At 41.2% G+C, this 17,427-nt stretch overlaps 1 protein-coding gene across 1 annotated transcript; it reads right to left on the reverse strand.

The window, feature by feature from the left end:
* Positions 1-549: 549 nt before the first annotated feature.
* LOC131969874 (centrosomal protein of 295 kDa-like) lies at positions 550-17,413 on the reverse strand. The gene is made up of 21 exons (XM_059331099.1): positions 16,968-17,413; positions 15,844-16,044; positions 14,995-15,119; positions 14,818-14,911; positions 13,609-13,722; positions 13,379-13,519; positions 11,785-11,968; positions 10,716-10,883; positions 10,316-10,534; positions 10,026-10,129; positions 8,824-9,039; positions 8,668-8,744; positions 7,203-8,511; positions 4,818-5,001; positions 4,200-4,382; positions 3,886-4,104; positions 3,668-3,765; positions 2,872-2,968; positions 2,146-2,370; positions 1,014-1,162; positions 550-630 (listed from the first exon to the last, which is right to left on the reverse strand). The coding sequence occupies exons 1-21, from the start codon at positions 17,064-17,066 to the stop codon at positions 550-552; spliced, it is 4,287 nt and encodes a 1,428-aa protein (XP_059187082.1). The 5' UTR covers positions 17,067-17,413.
* Between the last annotated feature and the right edge of the window lie 14 nt (positions 17,414-17,427).

Raw genomic sequence — 17,427 nt, forward strand, 5'->3', positions numbered from 1 at the left:
TACACAGGCTTATTAAGAGAAACATTTAGACATCTTTCAAGCACTTTAAAGAAACCTAAACCAAAATGTTTAAGACTTTGAGAGCCCGTATCATCACATCTAAGTTGTTACTATAAAATTAATTTATACCCACAAAAATTATTATATATTGTCACAAGTGGTCAACCGATACAAGTTTTTTAATGTTGATGCCGATTATTTTGAAATCAGTCTTAACTGATCCCTGATATGTGCTGCCGATTTTTTTGGGCCGATATTGCCTTTTCTCCCTCCATTTACATGATAAAAATGACACAATGATAACAAATGTTACACAAGTCTCAATTTAAACAAAAAAGAACGTTGTTCTAGGCCTGGAGGTGGTGGCGCCTCAGATGATCTTTTTTTCTTTTTTCTGGTATCAGCAGTAAAAAACGCAAATATCGGTCGGCCGATATATCGGTCTATCTCTTATTGTCACTATTATTTTATCAGCTGTTCACATTAACTTAGATTTCCAGGGGACTTATTAACCTTGACTCACTGAGCTCAGTTCAAGTGTAGAAACCATCATAAAACGTATTTTAATTCAATACACTTCAGGCTCAGTAATTTCACATCATTGCTCAGTTCAGCAGAGGACTTGATCATCTTTAAATGAAAAGTGAACACAAGAAAAGTTTATAAATTGTCTTAAAAAAACGTGTAAGGTTCAATCCGGTGTTAGATGAAGGAATGTGACAAATATGACGACAAGATTGTTTCATTTGAAATACTAAAATATATTTGGTTTGAAAGAACAATTGTGTAGGAGAACCACCAGACTATGTTAAAAATTAAAGTATGTATATTTTATTCCAAGCATATTTCTTGAAAACATAACTGTCAAAATGACATGCTTAGCAAACATTCAAGTTGAACCCTGTAAGCTTTTTTGTTGATTGTTGGCAGGTTAAATATTTTCCCCCATGTGTTTAGAAAAAATGTCAGCTTATAATAAAATAAATAACAACAGTGGATAGTGATTGACTGACCAGGCTGATCCTCTGAGCTCCTGCTGTGTCCGAGGACGGAGACGGACGAGCTGCAGAGCTTTCATCCTCCGCTCTCCTCTCTGATACTTGAACCGAAGACTGCTGAGACACTGAAGAGCCGGGGTCCTCTACATAAGAGCCTTCACTGTCTGCATACAGACAAAGAAGAAACAAGACAAGGTACCAACGTGATGAAAATGAAAATGTCAGTGCGTTACCTTCAGGCGGCAATCTCCGTGCCTGAGCATGGAGGCCACCAGGAAGTGCATAAAACCTGCAATTCACCGAAAATTCCAGTAGGGGGTGCTAAGTTTGGCTGCAAAAGAAATCTGCCCATTCATTTCAGTGCTAAATTTGAAAACTTCTCACTTGATTTATTACCTCAGAAAAATTTTTCAGGGACAACATTATGGTCTCAATCGCTAGTAAAAAATCTTCTTCAACACAATTTGACGTCAATAGTTCTAATAATGGCCCCATTTAGAAGAAAATAGAAGATAAAGAATCGTATGATTTGGGGCGTTTCTAGCTTTGATTGACAGGTCACTGACCAGGCGAGCCGTCACCAGGAGAGAAGCAGAGCAATGCGTAACGTGTCAATAAAGTTATATATAACGTTATATAGATAGAAAAGAGGACGTTTACCGATTTGGTCTTATAACTTTGACCCTTTCACTGTATTTTCACTTAATGACAGTTTATTTGAACGTTTTGTTCAGTAAAAATGTCTTGTTCAGCGTTTGGTTGGACTAACAGACACTCCAAGGAGTCGCTGCTCAGTTTTCTGAGGTAAGAAAGATACATTTTGTTTTTGTTTTTTTGCTAGCCAAAACTAACATCCCAGTTAATGCTCCAATTAATGCTAACATGAATTAGCAGCATCTTCTCTCAGTCGGGTTGCCAGTTTAGAGAGGCGTGTAGTCAGTGTCGTCAGATCCCTCGCGCTCCGCCACAGCCCACATATGGTCTGCTCCACGTATCGGAAACAAGATGGCGACGCAAGATGGCGACGAGTATAACGCTGAACTCGAGGCTTCCAACGGGCCACAAACCAATGGGTGACGTCACGGTGACTACGTCCATTATTTATATACAGTCTATGGTTACCTTCAATCTGCAGTATGTGTCTTACCTGTGGTTTTACCAGCAGTGCTGAGGGAGATGTTAAGCTCCCTTGTGTATCTGTCTATAATGTTCTGGATGCTGCTGTCATTAAACAGAGAGTCTACAGCCGGAGCAGGACGACCTGCAGCAGAGCTGTCCTGCAGATAGGAGCTCTGATCGGACGGAGAGGAGACATCCAGTAAATCTGCTCCTCTTCCTTGTTCTACACACAGTCTGAACGGCTGGGAGTTATCTGATGAAAAAGTGGTACAAAGAGAAAGAAAGAAGAACAGGTTTAGGCTATCAGTGGGGCAGATAACCAGAAGGATTGCGCATTTTATGATAAAAGCGTCAAATTTGGTATGCTTGTAGCCAAAGGCATATAGAAAAAAAAATTGATATGGAGGCACAACAAATTTTCAATATGGTGGCCTTTTTTCAAGATGGCCGCAAGTGACAACTGTTTTTAGATTAAATTTCACATTAACAATGGATAATAGGTGATAGAAACAACTCTTTTTAAAGTCTTGATCTCTCTACATGTTCCCCATGTCTTTGGCTATATCTGTACCAAAATGTATGTCACTGGCAGCCATTTTGCGAATGGTAGCCATATTAAAAATGTATGATGGGTCCATATCTGTATTGTTTTTCCTTTGTCTTTGAGCATACCTACCAAATTTGATGGTTCTATCTCTTGTTATCTATTGTTAATGTGGAATTTCATCTAAAAAAAACTTCTGCTGTCCCTCACCAGTGTTTACGTTTTGCTCCGGGTCGGTGGTGATGTAGCTGCCGGTGGAGATGGTGGTGGAGGAGAGGCAGTCGTATTCAGGAGGCCTAAGTGCAGACTGACACAAATACAAACACACACAAGCGGAAAATAGGTGTTACAGAGAAAAATATCAAATAAATACATCATTCTTATTTTTACTTAAGTAAAAGTAGCCTTCTCATTATGCAGAAAGGCATCAGCAAGTGTTATGTTGTTAAGCATCTGAACTGTTTGGTTTAAAAGAAAAACTGACTGAGCTCAGTTCAAGTGTAGAAACCATCATGAAATGCATTTTGATTAAATACACATCAGGTCCAGTAATTTTACATCATCGCTCAGTTTAGAGAAAGAAAGACTGACAGAAACACACACATTTATACGCAGACACACACACACACACACACACACACACACACACACACACACACACACACACACACACACACACACACACACACACACACACACACACACACACACACACACACACACACACACACACACACACACACACACACACACACACACACACACACACACACACACACACACACACACACACACACACACACACACACACACGCAGACACGCACACAGACACACGAAAAGCTTCTCGGGCGTAATCAAACGCTGAGGCAGATAGTGCCCTAGCGCTCAGATCTGGCTAGATTTCATCACAGATTCACTTGTGAACCTCAGAGTGAAGTAAATCTGAAAGTAAAACAGGACAAGAGCCAGTGTGTATTTTTTTTTTTTTCCAGCTGGCCTGGTTACCTCTGTGGGGGATCTGTAGCTGGTGACTGCAGGACCAGAGTAGTCAGCTCCTCTCCCAGAGTCAGAAGAAGGTGGTGAAATTATCCTCAGGACTGAATCTGAAAAATAATGTGGGAAAATCCTCATTTTTCCCTTATAATTTCTAATCAAATACATGTGAGGAAAATTCCTCACATGTATTTTTAAATCTCATCACTCCTCAACTGCCATCTACATACCGGACTCTGAGGATTCTGATGTTCCTGACCCCATCAGCAGCCTCTCTCTCCAGATGAGATGGCTCGTTTCAGAGCCGCTCAATCGCTCAGCAGCCCGTTGCTCGCTGCTGGACCAGGAGGGTGTCTGCAGAGTTGCGTCAGAGGCCACAGACGATTCTGAATCCTCCTGCGGATCCGAATCCTGCGTCTGTGTAAGAACCTTCTCACTCTCCTCGGGGCCTGGGGACAGGAAACAGTAACAATCCAATCAGCTCATATTGCTCTTCACAGCTCATCATGTGATGTTATGTATGTTATTGGTGTGTTTCTCTGACCTGTGACTTGGCTGGTGTTGACTGATGTCTCCACCTCTTGAATGGCACTAAGTTCATGTTGTTCAGTCATCATCTCCATGACGCCCAGCCTGATGCGGGTCAGCGGGGGCTTTACTGCTCGAGGAGGAGGGAGGTGATTTGAGGGGAGGGCTGAGGCCGGGGCAGGGCTCTGAGAGATGAGATCTTAATGGAAAATAAAACAAGGTTATTTCATTCTAACATACTGAGACCTCCCTGTTCATGTCATGGATTCGGTAAAAGTTTCACCCTTGAAGCCAAATTTCATAATTTTTTCTTTTTCTTTGTATGTGCACTCTAAGGGAGTTTTCACAAGTGAAAGTTTAGTCTGTTTCAATCAAACTCTGTTGGGTTAAATCCTTGGTACGGTTCTATTTTTAAGCTTGTGAATGCTCCAAACATGGACCAAAACAACCTTACAGTTTTGTATTTATAAATGTCACTAGCATTAAAGATTTTTTGGGGGGGGGTTTAATAGGAAATGTGTAGATCCATCTGATTCAGACAGACAACAGGACAAGATCACAAATTAAAAGAGGTTTCCTTTTTGAAGTTAAATGGAAATTGCGTGAATAGGATGCAGTCTGACGTGTCACTTACCTGTCTCAGAACGGACAGGTGGCGGTTGTGGAGGGGAGAAATCTCTCTCCTGAGGGTCTTCTAGGTGTGATAGAGTTCCTCCGTTAGATTCCTCTATAGCTCTCAGCAGGGATGTAAGTAAACTGAGGCGAGTCTGACTGATGTTCTCTGAAACAGGCTCTTCACTGGACACCTCTGGCACCGGCTGTGGATGAGAAAATGTATCAGAAAAGGTGTTTTCCTAAACATGTGCCCAACTCACCGAGCTCAATTCAAGTATAGATACAACCAAGACATGTATTTTGATTAAAAACACCCCAGGGGCCTGTTCCACAGAGCAGGTTATCTGACAACTCTGCAAGGTTATAATAGTTTTGGATTTTTCATTAGTTTTAGTTTTAATTTTGTTGTCAATTTTTGTTTTCAAATTCAGTTAGTTTTAGTTTTTAGAGTGAGTTTGCTAGTTTTGATTAGTTTTATTTTTTGGAAAATGCTTCGTTTTTGTTGAGTTTTTATTCGTTTTAGTGTTAGTTTTAGTTTTTTTGTAATGGGGTATTTGTTGGGTGCCAGATTTAATAAGGTCACAATAAATCCTTTATTTCCTTTGTCTGATCCATCTCAGCCCCAATAAGTTTATTAAGTCATAAAACCAAATAGATGAAATTGATTTCATATCAACCAAAAAGGTTTACGTATGAAAAAAATTGACAAAGACGAAAACTAAGGACATATTCACTATAATTTTAGTTAGTTTTAGTTAGTTTTGTAACCACAAAATACAGTTTCAGTTAGTTATCGTTTTTTAAAAACTTTCATTTTTATTTTTATTTCAGTTAACGAAAATGTGTTTTCAATTCTGGTTTTCGTTATTTCGTTAGTTTTCGTTAACTATAATAACCTTGCAACTCTGAGTATGTTAACCCTGAAATGAGGGAAACTCTGGGTTTCCCGTTCCCGTAAGGGATGTAACTTCAGCTCTGGCTAATAAAACACATTAATCAGCAGGTTACTGTTTGTCACAATCACAATCCTGTTCGGATATTAGTTTGTTACTCAATCAATGTGTAAGGTTTTTGCTTTTATGCATCTGTCGTGTCTTTGAAACCTTCACTCATAATATGCAGGTTTTCTATAAAAACCTTCATCCCGTCTCCTAACTCTTGCTGATCCTGAAGCAGCTGGATGCTGTCGTGGGGTCTCTGGTCCTGTTGATAAGGGCTGAGGTTGTCGAGAGAGGATCTGAGACCCCAAATTCATGTGCTTGGTACCCTGATAGTAAATGGTAAATGGTTTACACTACACACTACGCTCATTCACCCATTCACACACACATTCATACTGTTGCCGAGGCTACCAGGGCACACTGGTGCCACCTGCCACCATTGGGAATTCATTCACACACCGATGAACGCAGCATCGGGAGCAATTTGGGGTCCAGTATCTTGCTCAAGGATACTTCGACATGTAGGCTGCCATGGTCAGGGATCGAACCACCAACCAACCGATCAGAAGACGACCCGCTCTACCAGAGACAACAACATTCTGCAACATAACACACCGTGGATGTGCCCTCACGTCAGAGCACGTTCTTTGCGTTGCTTTTTTTTTTTGGAGTCGTTTTCTTTATAATATCGGCGATGCAGAACATATGAGAAAAGTTATGGTTTCGAGAGTGAAAAGGAAAGTGATCCTGACACTGAAACACCTACTGCACATTGAAATAGCCACTGAATGATATTTACTTAAATCAGTCAAATATGAATAAAATGAAATAAGCCATGAGCTTATTACACCTAAGTGCTACCTGTTTGAACTATGTTCTTATATTTCATTTCCAGCTGCTTCCATGTCCTTCTTTCGCCGGCAGGATTACAACCAAATGAATTAAATTTAGGTTCAATACCATTTCGCCAGTTTTCACCTGTAATATTATACTTGTGATTAAATGTTATTCTTCTCTCTCCGTTGCAGCTGCAACCGCATGTGTTTTTTCCCTAAAAATGTGTTCTAACTCACTCAACGATTTGTTTTAGCTGTTACCATGGTGAATCGTAATATCACGGCTCCATTAATGATGGTGAATTGGTTTTTATAGTTGTGGTGCAGGCACGTAACTCAGAGTGAACCTAGAGTTTGATCGATCTAACTCAGATCAGCTTTTCTGGAACCGGAAACTCAGAGTTTCCCATCTGAGGGTAAATCAACTCAGAGTTCAGGGATAGACTCAGTTTAACCTTCTAATCGGAACGGGGCCCAGGTCCAGTAATTTCACATCATCCCTCAGTGTACAGAAACAAAGACAAACACACACACACACACACACACACACACACACACACACACACACACACACTCTCTGACATACAAACACACAATGATCATTTTACTTACAGTCCCCTCACTTACTTGTGCATCAGTATGAATCAGAGCCTGCAACATTTCCTTTTGCCGCCTCATGCGCTCCATCTGCACCTCTTGCCTCCGTCTCTCCTCTTCTTGCTGCCTTTGCTGCAGCACCAATGTCTCCCTTTGCTCCAGCACCCGCCTCTGGACCTCCTGCAGCTCTTGCCTCTGTCTCTCCTCTTCATGCTGCAGGGCCACTGCTTTGCTCTGATCCAAAACCAGCCTCTGGACCTCCTGCAGCTCTATTCTCCTCCTCTCCTCTTCTTGCTGCCTCTGCTCCAGCAGCCGCCTCTGGACCTCCTGCAGCTCCTGTCTCTGTCTCTCCTCTTCTTGCTGCAGCACCCTCCTCTGGACCTCCTGCAGCTCCTGTCTCTGTCTCTCCTCTTCTTGCAGCAGCACCCTCCTCTGGACCTCCTGCAGCTCCTGTCTCTGTCTCTCCTCTTCTTGCTGCAGCACCCTCCTCTGGACCTCCTGCAGCTCCTGTCTCTGTCTCTCCTCTTCTTGCTGCAGCACCCTCCTCTGGACCTCCTGCAGCTCCTGTCTCTGTCTCTCCTCTTCTTGCTGCCTCTGCTGCAGCACCCGCCTCTGCCTCTGCCTCTCCTCTTCCTGCTGCAGCGCCACTGCCTCCCTCTGCTGCAGCACCTTCCTCTGGACCTTCTGCAGCTCTCGTCTTTGCCTCTCCATGTCGTCGTCCTCTCTGGGGCTCAGGGACCCAGAGCCATGCAGCGAGCTCCCAGGCTTCACCGCTGCATGGCCTGGTGTAGGAGCTGCAATGTCTCTGATGCTTGAGCGTGTGGCTTCGATTGGATCAGAGGTTGGCTGGAGTGAGATGTTAATTGAGTGACGTGTTGTGAACAGTTTGTGAGACGGAGGATCAGAGGAGGGTCTCACTCTCTCTGCTAGGTGCTCTGTTACTCTCTCCATTATGTTGTCAGTCAACCAGGAGGTGGCATCTTGTCTCTGGTTGTTGGGAATGTCGGAAATAGATTCATCCAGGGGCAACTTGGAGCCTGCACATACTCTGGAGCCAGGAAGCTGTGAAGGTAAAGCCAAGCTGTCAGACTCTCTTGTGAGGATTTCCATAGGTGTTTGTGATCTAGCGTGGTTGTATGCATGCACTGCAGGAGTTTTGGAGAGCTGCAGAGGAGCTGGAAGATGCACAGACTGAGCGCTGTGCAGAGGTGGAGGAATGAAGACAGAAGGCACGACTACAGGTGGTGACGATGTGGCGGTCATGTTGTAACGAATTCGTAGAGCTCGCTGATATTCCTCCAGCCGCTGACGAGCCACTTCCACTGACCTCTGGTGAATTCTAAAATGAAAAAAAATTATTGTGCAAGGAATGAAAGTCCCGTCAATTGTTTTAGAAAACTTCAATATCATAAATTTGTCCATCATAATCTGCACAGCATACGATACTCCCTATAGCTTTTCTTTGAGGAATGTTTTTAATGCATATATAACACACCTGTTTTGTTCAAGCAGTCTCTGTTGATATTCTCTAATCCTTCTGTTGTGGTCATCTTCACCTGCAGGAGGCACCAGCTGCAGAGTGCAGACGCAGCAATTATTCATAAGTGACGGTTAATGGAGGACACGTTTGATTCTGTATCAAAGGGCTTACCTCAGCGGCTTCACCAGCAGTTACAGAGGAGCCTTCCTGGTCATGGACAGGTACTTCTGGTTGGTCAACAGATACTTCCTGCTGGGTCACAACAGCCTTCAGATCTTCTCTCTCCTGCTGGGCTTCAAGCAGCATCTGCTCCAGTTTAGCTTTTTGCTCTTCGAGCTCCTGAAGCAAAACCACTTGCTGCTGCTTCTCCCTCTCGAGCTCCTCTTCCTGAACAAACAGAAAGGGGAAAAGACAACAAGAGACATTGAGAGCTCACAGTATAAATCCTGTCTAGTACCAGGAGGAGGAGGGGCTGTAACCTCAAATTCATTTTAAAGAAAACACTAATATGTTGGCTCAGGGAATCGGGCCTGCAATTGTTTGATCGCAGAAATAAAACAACAAGCAGAAACAAACTGTAGTGCTGAGGGAGATGTGACTGCATCATGCTCAGCACACTGCTGGACTCATTAGGGAACGAGGAACACCTGAATCAATTCACTCCAACCAATCACAAAGGCCGCGTTCAGACTGCCAGCCAAAATCCGATTTTTAGCCCATCCAGACTGGAACTGGATGGCTCTTTTGAAGTCTGAACAGTCACAAATCACATGAAATCCGATTTTTGCAAACCGGATCGAAACCACCTTCGGGAGGTAGTTTCAGATCGCATTTGGACAGATGCGTCTCAGTCTGAACCGCTCCAAACACTCAGATCGGTTTTGACTGTCCGTGACGTCACTCTACGCGCCACGCATATCGCTGGTAGCGCGGATACGAGGTGTCCACTGGCAGCCGCGCCCGACTCATACAGGCCTGACGGGGGGCGTCCATCCGCCCGGTTTCTCCCCTGGTGCGTCTGAGATGTTCTGCACCTCTACTGGACAGTGATAAGGCCAATATACTGAAAAAAACTCTAAACTCTTGTCTTTAGATGTGAACAGGTGTATTATTATTAGCATTAGTTACTGGTACCTTGGTTTGACATAAAAACTAAGCACTCTGCGTCTCGATGCATTAAGGCTTAGTCCTTGCAGTGCAGTGGGCCCAGGTTTGCATCCCCCATTCACTCTGTATCTTGCACCCTGGCTGTCACTGGATATATGCTACAAGCATTTGAACTTGTCCCTTTACCTCCTCCTGTCTACATGTATGTGAGAAGAAAAAAAAACAGGGCTTTGCTTTGTATCATATAAATGGGAATCAAAATGTACCCTTTTCTTCCGTTCTTCTTCAAACTCTTGAACTCTTTTGGCAAATACATCAGGGAGTTGAGTATCTGCTGCAGTTATCTGCTCTGTTGTCTCCAACGCTGGTCCTATAATCACAACAAAAACACACATCCCATGTAAAACTCTGTCTAGTAGGACATCTTCATAACGCATTAATAATCACTATTAATACAGACCTTGGTGTATTAACACAGCCCAAAGTGTAAAAAGATCACATTATCACATTCTACCTGCAGCAAAGATAAATATTATTACAACAGTGAATGACTGACCCGGTGGTGAGTGGGCGGGCTCAGGGGGCAGCTCTTCTTTCTCTTCGCTGGCCAGAGAGCCTGTGTCGATGGTTGTGTCCCGCTCTGGGATCTGATCATTAATGGTAGACGGTAAATCAGCTGCGGGGACGTGACTGTTTGTCCACTGGGTCCTCTGGCTCCGGATACGATCCAGGAGTTTCTTCAACGCCTGTCTAGGAGCAGGTCTGGAGGGTTCTGCTACAAGTAAAGAAAAACACTGACTACAGTTCTGACCTGGTAGAATAACCATCAATGTAATAACATCAAGGTTATCACACAGGACAGTCAGGCTGTGTTCATTTGGCATATCTGGCATTTTCTAAACCTCAAAACTTAAGAGGAACTTAGAGGTTTTGAGTGTATCAGGTGCTTTCTTCACCTTGAGCAGTTGTCTCCTGTTCAGTGCTTCTGGCTTCCTGCTCAGTGTCATGTTGTGCTTGCAGAGAAATTTCATCCAGAGTGACATCCAGTTCTTGGTCCTGGCTGCATGAAGAGAGAGCTGGCAGAGGCTCTGGTACCAGCTGGACCACCAGGTCTCCTTTAACCCCTGTGATCAGACACAGCTGAGGCTTAAAAACACTCCATTAAAACTGTACATGTAAGCTAAATCTCCCATCAAAGCATTGAGGCCATTCCACTATTGGCCTTTATGTTGTGCTAAAATACAAATAAAAGTCAGTAGAATGAAGATTTGAGAAAATGTGATGACAGAGTGCCACCTTCTGGCTACTTCAAAGTTATCTGCATGGTTTTAACCCTTTGATGCACAACATATTAACACCCCTTCTAATGCACAACATGGGTCAAAAATGACCCGCATTCATTTCCCATGTTATTTAATGCTTGCTGTGTGTTTCTGTGCTCTATCTTTTGATATCAACTTATTTTATGATTGGATATTCCAAGTATGCTTTAAATATCTTGTTTTTGATAACAACAGATCATTGTTTCCATTTTGCCTCTCATACTTATTGAAGAAAAACGTTTTTGTATTATTACATAGCTAACAACTTGGCTATGTAGCTTACTAAGTTAACTACTTAGCCAAGAAGTTAGCTAAGTAGTTAGCTTAGCAAGCTACTTAAGAAAATACTTAGCCAAGAAGTTAGCTAAGTAGCTAGCTTAGCAAGCTACTTAGCTAAAAGATGGATATGGGTCATTTTTCACCCATGCTGTGAATTAGAAGAGTAGTGACACAAAAAGGGATTTTGTTAAAAAAAAAAAAAAAAAGGAATAAAAGGAAAACATAAAATTAGGATGTATGATGATCAAAAACAAACTAACTGAGGAAAACCTGGAATACTGAATGATGAAAATAATTTATTGCAAAGATATAGAACATTAAAACGCATACATATCGGGTCACTTTAGACCCATGTTGTGCATCAAAGGGTTAAGTAAAGTGAGAAGTACTAAAAACTAATACGAGACCAATGAACAGCCATTACTTCTTTCTCCGGTGTACATGTCCTCAAAGGCAAACTCCATCTCCCTCTGGAATTCCTCCCTTGTCTCCTGTCTCTTATAGAGAGGCTGGAAGATCTGAGGAGGCATCTGTGACACCTGCTGTCTCCTCCTCAGCAGGTCTGTCTGCTGCATGTGCTCCAGTTCAACAAGTAAGCGGTCACGATCCTAAAAGAGACCATCGGAGACGGATGAGGCCAAGAAAAGCCATACTTGAAAGCCTTGTTTGTTCTTTTTAGAAGTGGGGTTGTATGAGGTATTGAGTAAAGGGTAGTCAGCATGCCCAAACTGAAAGAAGATGAACTGGCACAGAAGTTTTGCAATGTACTGCTGTGGATGGGGGCAACAGCAAAATGTATTTTAACTACCTAAAAAATCAATGTAAGTGGAATCCTAACCTTTGAAGACATGCCGACCACCATTTACTGTAGTTAATACAATATGGATAATCACTATGTACAACTCCACTTTCAAAAATCTGACCGATCCCTTTAGTGTAAACTGCCCTACAAAGTCTAACTGCAGTAACTACACAAAAGGGTAAAACTAAGAAAAACTGCTTTAAATTGTTTTAATGTTTTTTTAACTGGCCAGCCAAATGGGTTATAGGTAGGTAAGTGATATGACACTTATTTCTACATGAACTGATGATTTCATTATCATGCTAAAAAATCATGATCATTTATTTGACCTTTGACCCCAAAAATGTAGTTACTACTGGTTTTGCTGTAAAAAGGCTCTAATAGTAATGCTTAAACAGAGTGCAGTAACTACAATGTTGCTGTCTTCTTTCAGCTTTTATATTTTGTTTTCAATGAATAAACATTTTAAAATTGGTTTTGTTATAAGTGTGTTTACAAGTGATTAACAACTCTATTCAAATATTTGTGTATTTTAGACTTAATATTATTAAGTAAGGCTATATTTCAGTCTTAATATAATTGCATCACCCTTTTTTACTTTATCACAATCTAGATAATAATTTCCCTATCAAATAAACTTAATTTCTATTATTATTGTCTTTATAACAGTCAAAGTTACTGCTTTGGTTTTGAGTTGGATTTTGTAGTTACTGCAATTTTTACATTATTATTTCTCTGAAATAAAGTAAAATTGAAATCTAAAAATCTGTCCCAAGGTAAAACAGACATCAAGGAGTTCATTTTTAGTTAAAACTCAATTTCAAGCAAAAATGTAGTTTACTGCAGTTAGACTTTGTAGGGCAGTATAAACATTTCATGCGTCACTTTCCAGGAAACATGTCACAAACATAACTATTTAACATGTAAAGGAGAAAACATTTTATCCAAGTACTGACTCCTTTTCCTATGAAGGACAACATGAGGATTTTGGACCACTGGGGTTCTTTTGCTATGACAATAATCAGTTGGCAACACAGGAGTACAAACCACTACAATCTTCACACAAAAGCTCAGCCTTCTTACTTTGTGGTGTTGTCCTGCTGTCAGTCGACCGTTTTTCAACAGTGACAGCAATAAGCATCAGAGAACATTTTGTGTCAGACACTCATGAACAATTTTATGTCTATCCGCTCATCAAGCTCAAGGTAAATTGTACCTGGACGAGGTGTTCCCTCCTCAAAGCTTGTTTCCCTCTGAGACGAGCCTTCTCAAGCTGCTCTTCTCTCCTCCTCCCTTCCTCCCTCTGCAAGTCCTGCAGTCTCCTCGCCTCCAGCTCAGCTCCCTCCTTGGCGTTAGGCTGCAGACACAGTAAGATCAGATAACTTTAATAAAAGGGAGACAAACTAACCATGGTATTTAAGTGTTTACAGTAATTGGAAGGCTTACCTGTTCTGTGCCTTCCTCTCGGTCCACTGAGCTCTCAGGCATGTGGTAATGTGTGGCAGCGAAGGCGCTCACATCAGATTTCTTCACTAGATGAGGCCTCTTGGTATCGATGCACTGCTTGAACAAGAAAAGACAATGTAACTTTGCCTCTACCAAGAACCTAAAATGTGCACCTTAGAACAGTTTTGTTTTGTTTAGAGAATATGAAATGCTCGGTTGTGTGTCACCAGCCACATTTCCACTAAACCACCTAGCCCAAACTTGGTGCTGCGAAACCTTTATGACAATTTGCCAGATTGATGCTGTTTTAACCCTCGAGGCCTCTTTAAAATTACCTTACACTTTACACCTTAAGGTCCCTAAACGGTCCTTAAGGAGTGTCATAAAAATGTGATATATAAATATGTTTTCACTTTCACTGCATCAAACCTTTTAGCAGCTTCCGACTTAAACATAGATATAAAAATGTTATTTATTTTTTTCATTTTTTATGTTTTAATGCCCTTTTTGTCATAAGACTTTTTCTCAAGGACAAAAACGCAAAATATGCAATATTTTAAAAAATGAGGTGCAAACTGGAATATTTGGGGTGAGGTTATTACAGCCTTGACTAGGTCAATAATTGATAACTCCTTTTATATCAATCCCAACACACCAAGAACATTTTTATGGTGTTCAGCTTTTTCATTGCCATGCATTTTGCAAGATAAGAGAACCATTGAAACTGTATGTGATTTAGCTCTGCTGCCCCTGGTGGTTTGAGGGGGGTCCTCGGACCTAAAACCTATTTTCCATGGATTTTGAACGGAGAGGCTTAGATTTATTAGGTATTCATGGGAAAACATTATATTATGTCAGGATTACAGTGAATCAAAAATGTGTTTATAATGGGAGTCAATGGGACCAAAACGGGCCTTAAGGGTCAAAGTGTGAGTGTTATGCGCATCTCCTATTCTATACGCCTTGCAAAAGAGGAATTTTGGAATTTTTAAAATTATAATAAAAAAACAAGCCCTGGCCAAGTTTCATACAATAAGCCTTTAAACTGACCGATATATTGAGAATCAAAAACATAAAATTAGCTGAATGTACATGTTTGGTCGCTAAGGTGCCTCGAGGGTTAAAGTAAAAAGTCAGCCAACAAATTCAATTAGCTTGATAGGCCGACAGGAAAACAGTTTATTGAATATTACTGATGGGGTTTATCACCTGAATGGGGTTTGGGAGGGGCAGTGGGAGGCTGGCCACTTTTGCTGATCTCTCCTTCTCTGCCTGCAGTGCCTTCTTCCTGGCATTGATGGGTCTACGGACAAGGAAAGCAACAGACTTACTGATAAAATTCAACCATCTTTACTTCTTTCAAGAAAGGTTTGTGATGCTGCTTACCGGCTTTGCCTCTCATGATCTTTAAGCCGCTGTGATTTGAGCTCCTTTAGGGCATCTCGATAACGCTCCTCTGCCTTGATGTGATTTTCCTCCTCTCTCTGGGCGATGGCTGCCAAGTCAGGTTCCTTGTGCAAATAAATCAAAGTGACCGCACAAAAGTTTTATAATTTGGACGCCATATTTATCTTCTAGATGTTATTGTTATCATGTGATACTTTTGTTCACATTTTGTTTTTTTTCCAAACCAGTCACATCAGTTTTAATTATATATAACCTTTACACATTTACATGTATGAAAGTGTTTTGCAGCATGTTTAAATCAAGAAAGAAACAGAAAAACCCAGATCATAAATAGGCACCAGAATCAGGGAAGTGACACTGTGTAAAAGGTGTGAATGAAAGTTTCAGAAAAGAAAGTCCTGTTGTCATGTTTCGCTTATAATGTTATGTAATAAAATATAAAGCTACTACATGCTAAATGTTTATTTACCTTCCATATATTGTTTCAAAGGAGATGACTGCATAAATGAGACCTGGACCTATTGTATACATCCTGAGAGGGATGATATGGAACTGGAAGGTAATTATGGCATCATCTACATTCACAGATGTATTACAGGAGGGAATTTTGTGCCACTGTTAAAATAAATACACTATACAACTTCACCCCAAAATGTTACAGGGATTCTGTTTGTTCACATTCTTTTTCAGATGTTCTTCTCAGGAGCCATCCACTCAACAGTGACTAAAATGCTGTTGAGGGCAGTGACAGCTTCAACAGGTGTATTGTGTTCTTACAGCTAAAGAAGATAAGGTATAGTTTCTTGTTTTAGGCTAGTGTGATCTTACATTTTCTTTTGCACTCCTGTGTCCCTGACCGAGGAGCTGCAGGCTCTCCTGATATAGTCTCTGCAGAGTGTGGAGTTTTTCCCTCTGCTGTCTCTCCCAGTCCTCCCTCAGCTCCTCCTCCAGCTGCTTCAGCTCACGCTGCCGTCTCTGCTCAACCTCTTGGCGGATATGAAGCGCAATGCATCGCTGCTGCTCCCGCACCTGTAGGTCAACACAAAACATAAATGCATGTTTAGTATTACAATCACAGCTGATTTTGAAAACAATCTAGAGTGGCCTTCTTAATAAAGGTGGCGCAAAAAGGCCTTTTGAAATACCTTTTTTGAATGAGCGTAACAAATAAGGCCGAAACAAAACTGTTGAACTAAACCACCTATATAAACACAACAGACGAGAACTTTTGGCAAACAGAAATCAAATCAAATACTATTTAAAGATATGAGATATGTTTTAGATGTTTAGATGACCTATCAGTGCAACCATGTCAAAAACATTGCTTGAAAATGTGCAGAGATTTCAAGAATGAACAATGCTTTCCAAACATAAGTTTCACTAAAAGTTGACATAAACTACTCTGTGCATTCCCATCACGAAATTATTATTTCACTATAACTATTAAAAAAATATTAAGGTTCTATTACTTTTTTTTCTCTTGAAATGAGGCCCAATTTTGTATATTTGACCAAAATTGACCAATAATAATAAAAAAAATATGAAAATTATACATCAATTTTTTGATCATGAGTTGCCTTAAAAGATAGAAAAAAATTGGCAATACATTTTTTTCTACATGTCCTAAAAACAGTCTTGTGTCATGGGGTCCTTTTTGACCCCTGGGTGTTATACTTTTTTAGGAGTACACAAGGGTTAAGTACATGTTTATGATGGTACTTTGACTTGAGTAAGTTTTCCGTGTAGGACTTGTAGTGGAGTAATTCCACAGTGTGGTATTGGTACTTTTACTGCAGTAAAGGATGTGAATAATTCTTCCACCACTGGTAGCTGCTGCAAAAAGCTGAACGTTATTCAGATGTTATGAACATTAAGTGAAGCAGAAAAATAACTGAAATGAATTTCACCGCTAGCTAAGTTCTGTATGTCCACTTAGTATTGGATTAATTTACCTGCTGTATTCGCAGTTTCCTTCTCCTGTCCAGCTCCTCTCGTATTATTCGGGCCTCTTCGTTAGGGCTCAGTTTTAATTTGGCCACTTTTCTCTTCATTTTACCTCAATAATGCTGCTAGACATGCAGCAGCTCCGCTAGCTGTGCTGCTTAGCAACCGGAATATTAGCTCGTTAGCTTCATTGTGTTGCAGGCATTCAGTGGCATTACGACATACGCGAACTTAACGGCGTATTGTAAATAATAAATAAAGAAGCCTAAATAAACACCAAACGGTTTGTTTACCACATTAAATCCATGCCAACCTGGAAATAACGAGTGAACGCTTTTTGTCCTAAACGTCACTTCCGGCGGTTTAAACTGCCCGCCGTATGAGTTCCGTGCTGATCAAAATTCCTCTTGGTTCCGGACCTACACTACTCATGGTTCCTATCCACCATATTCGCGTTTAAAATAAAAT

Source organism: Centropristis striata, chromosome 4 (assembly GCF_030273125.1).
Source record: "Centropristis striata isolate RG_2023a ecotype Rhode Island chromosome 4, C.striata_1.0, whole genome shotgun sequence".
In the NCBI taxonomy this organism is placed as follows: domain Eukaryota; kingdom Metazoa; phylum Chordata; class Actinopteri; order Perciformes; family Serranidae; genus Centropristis; species Centropristis striata.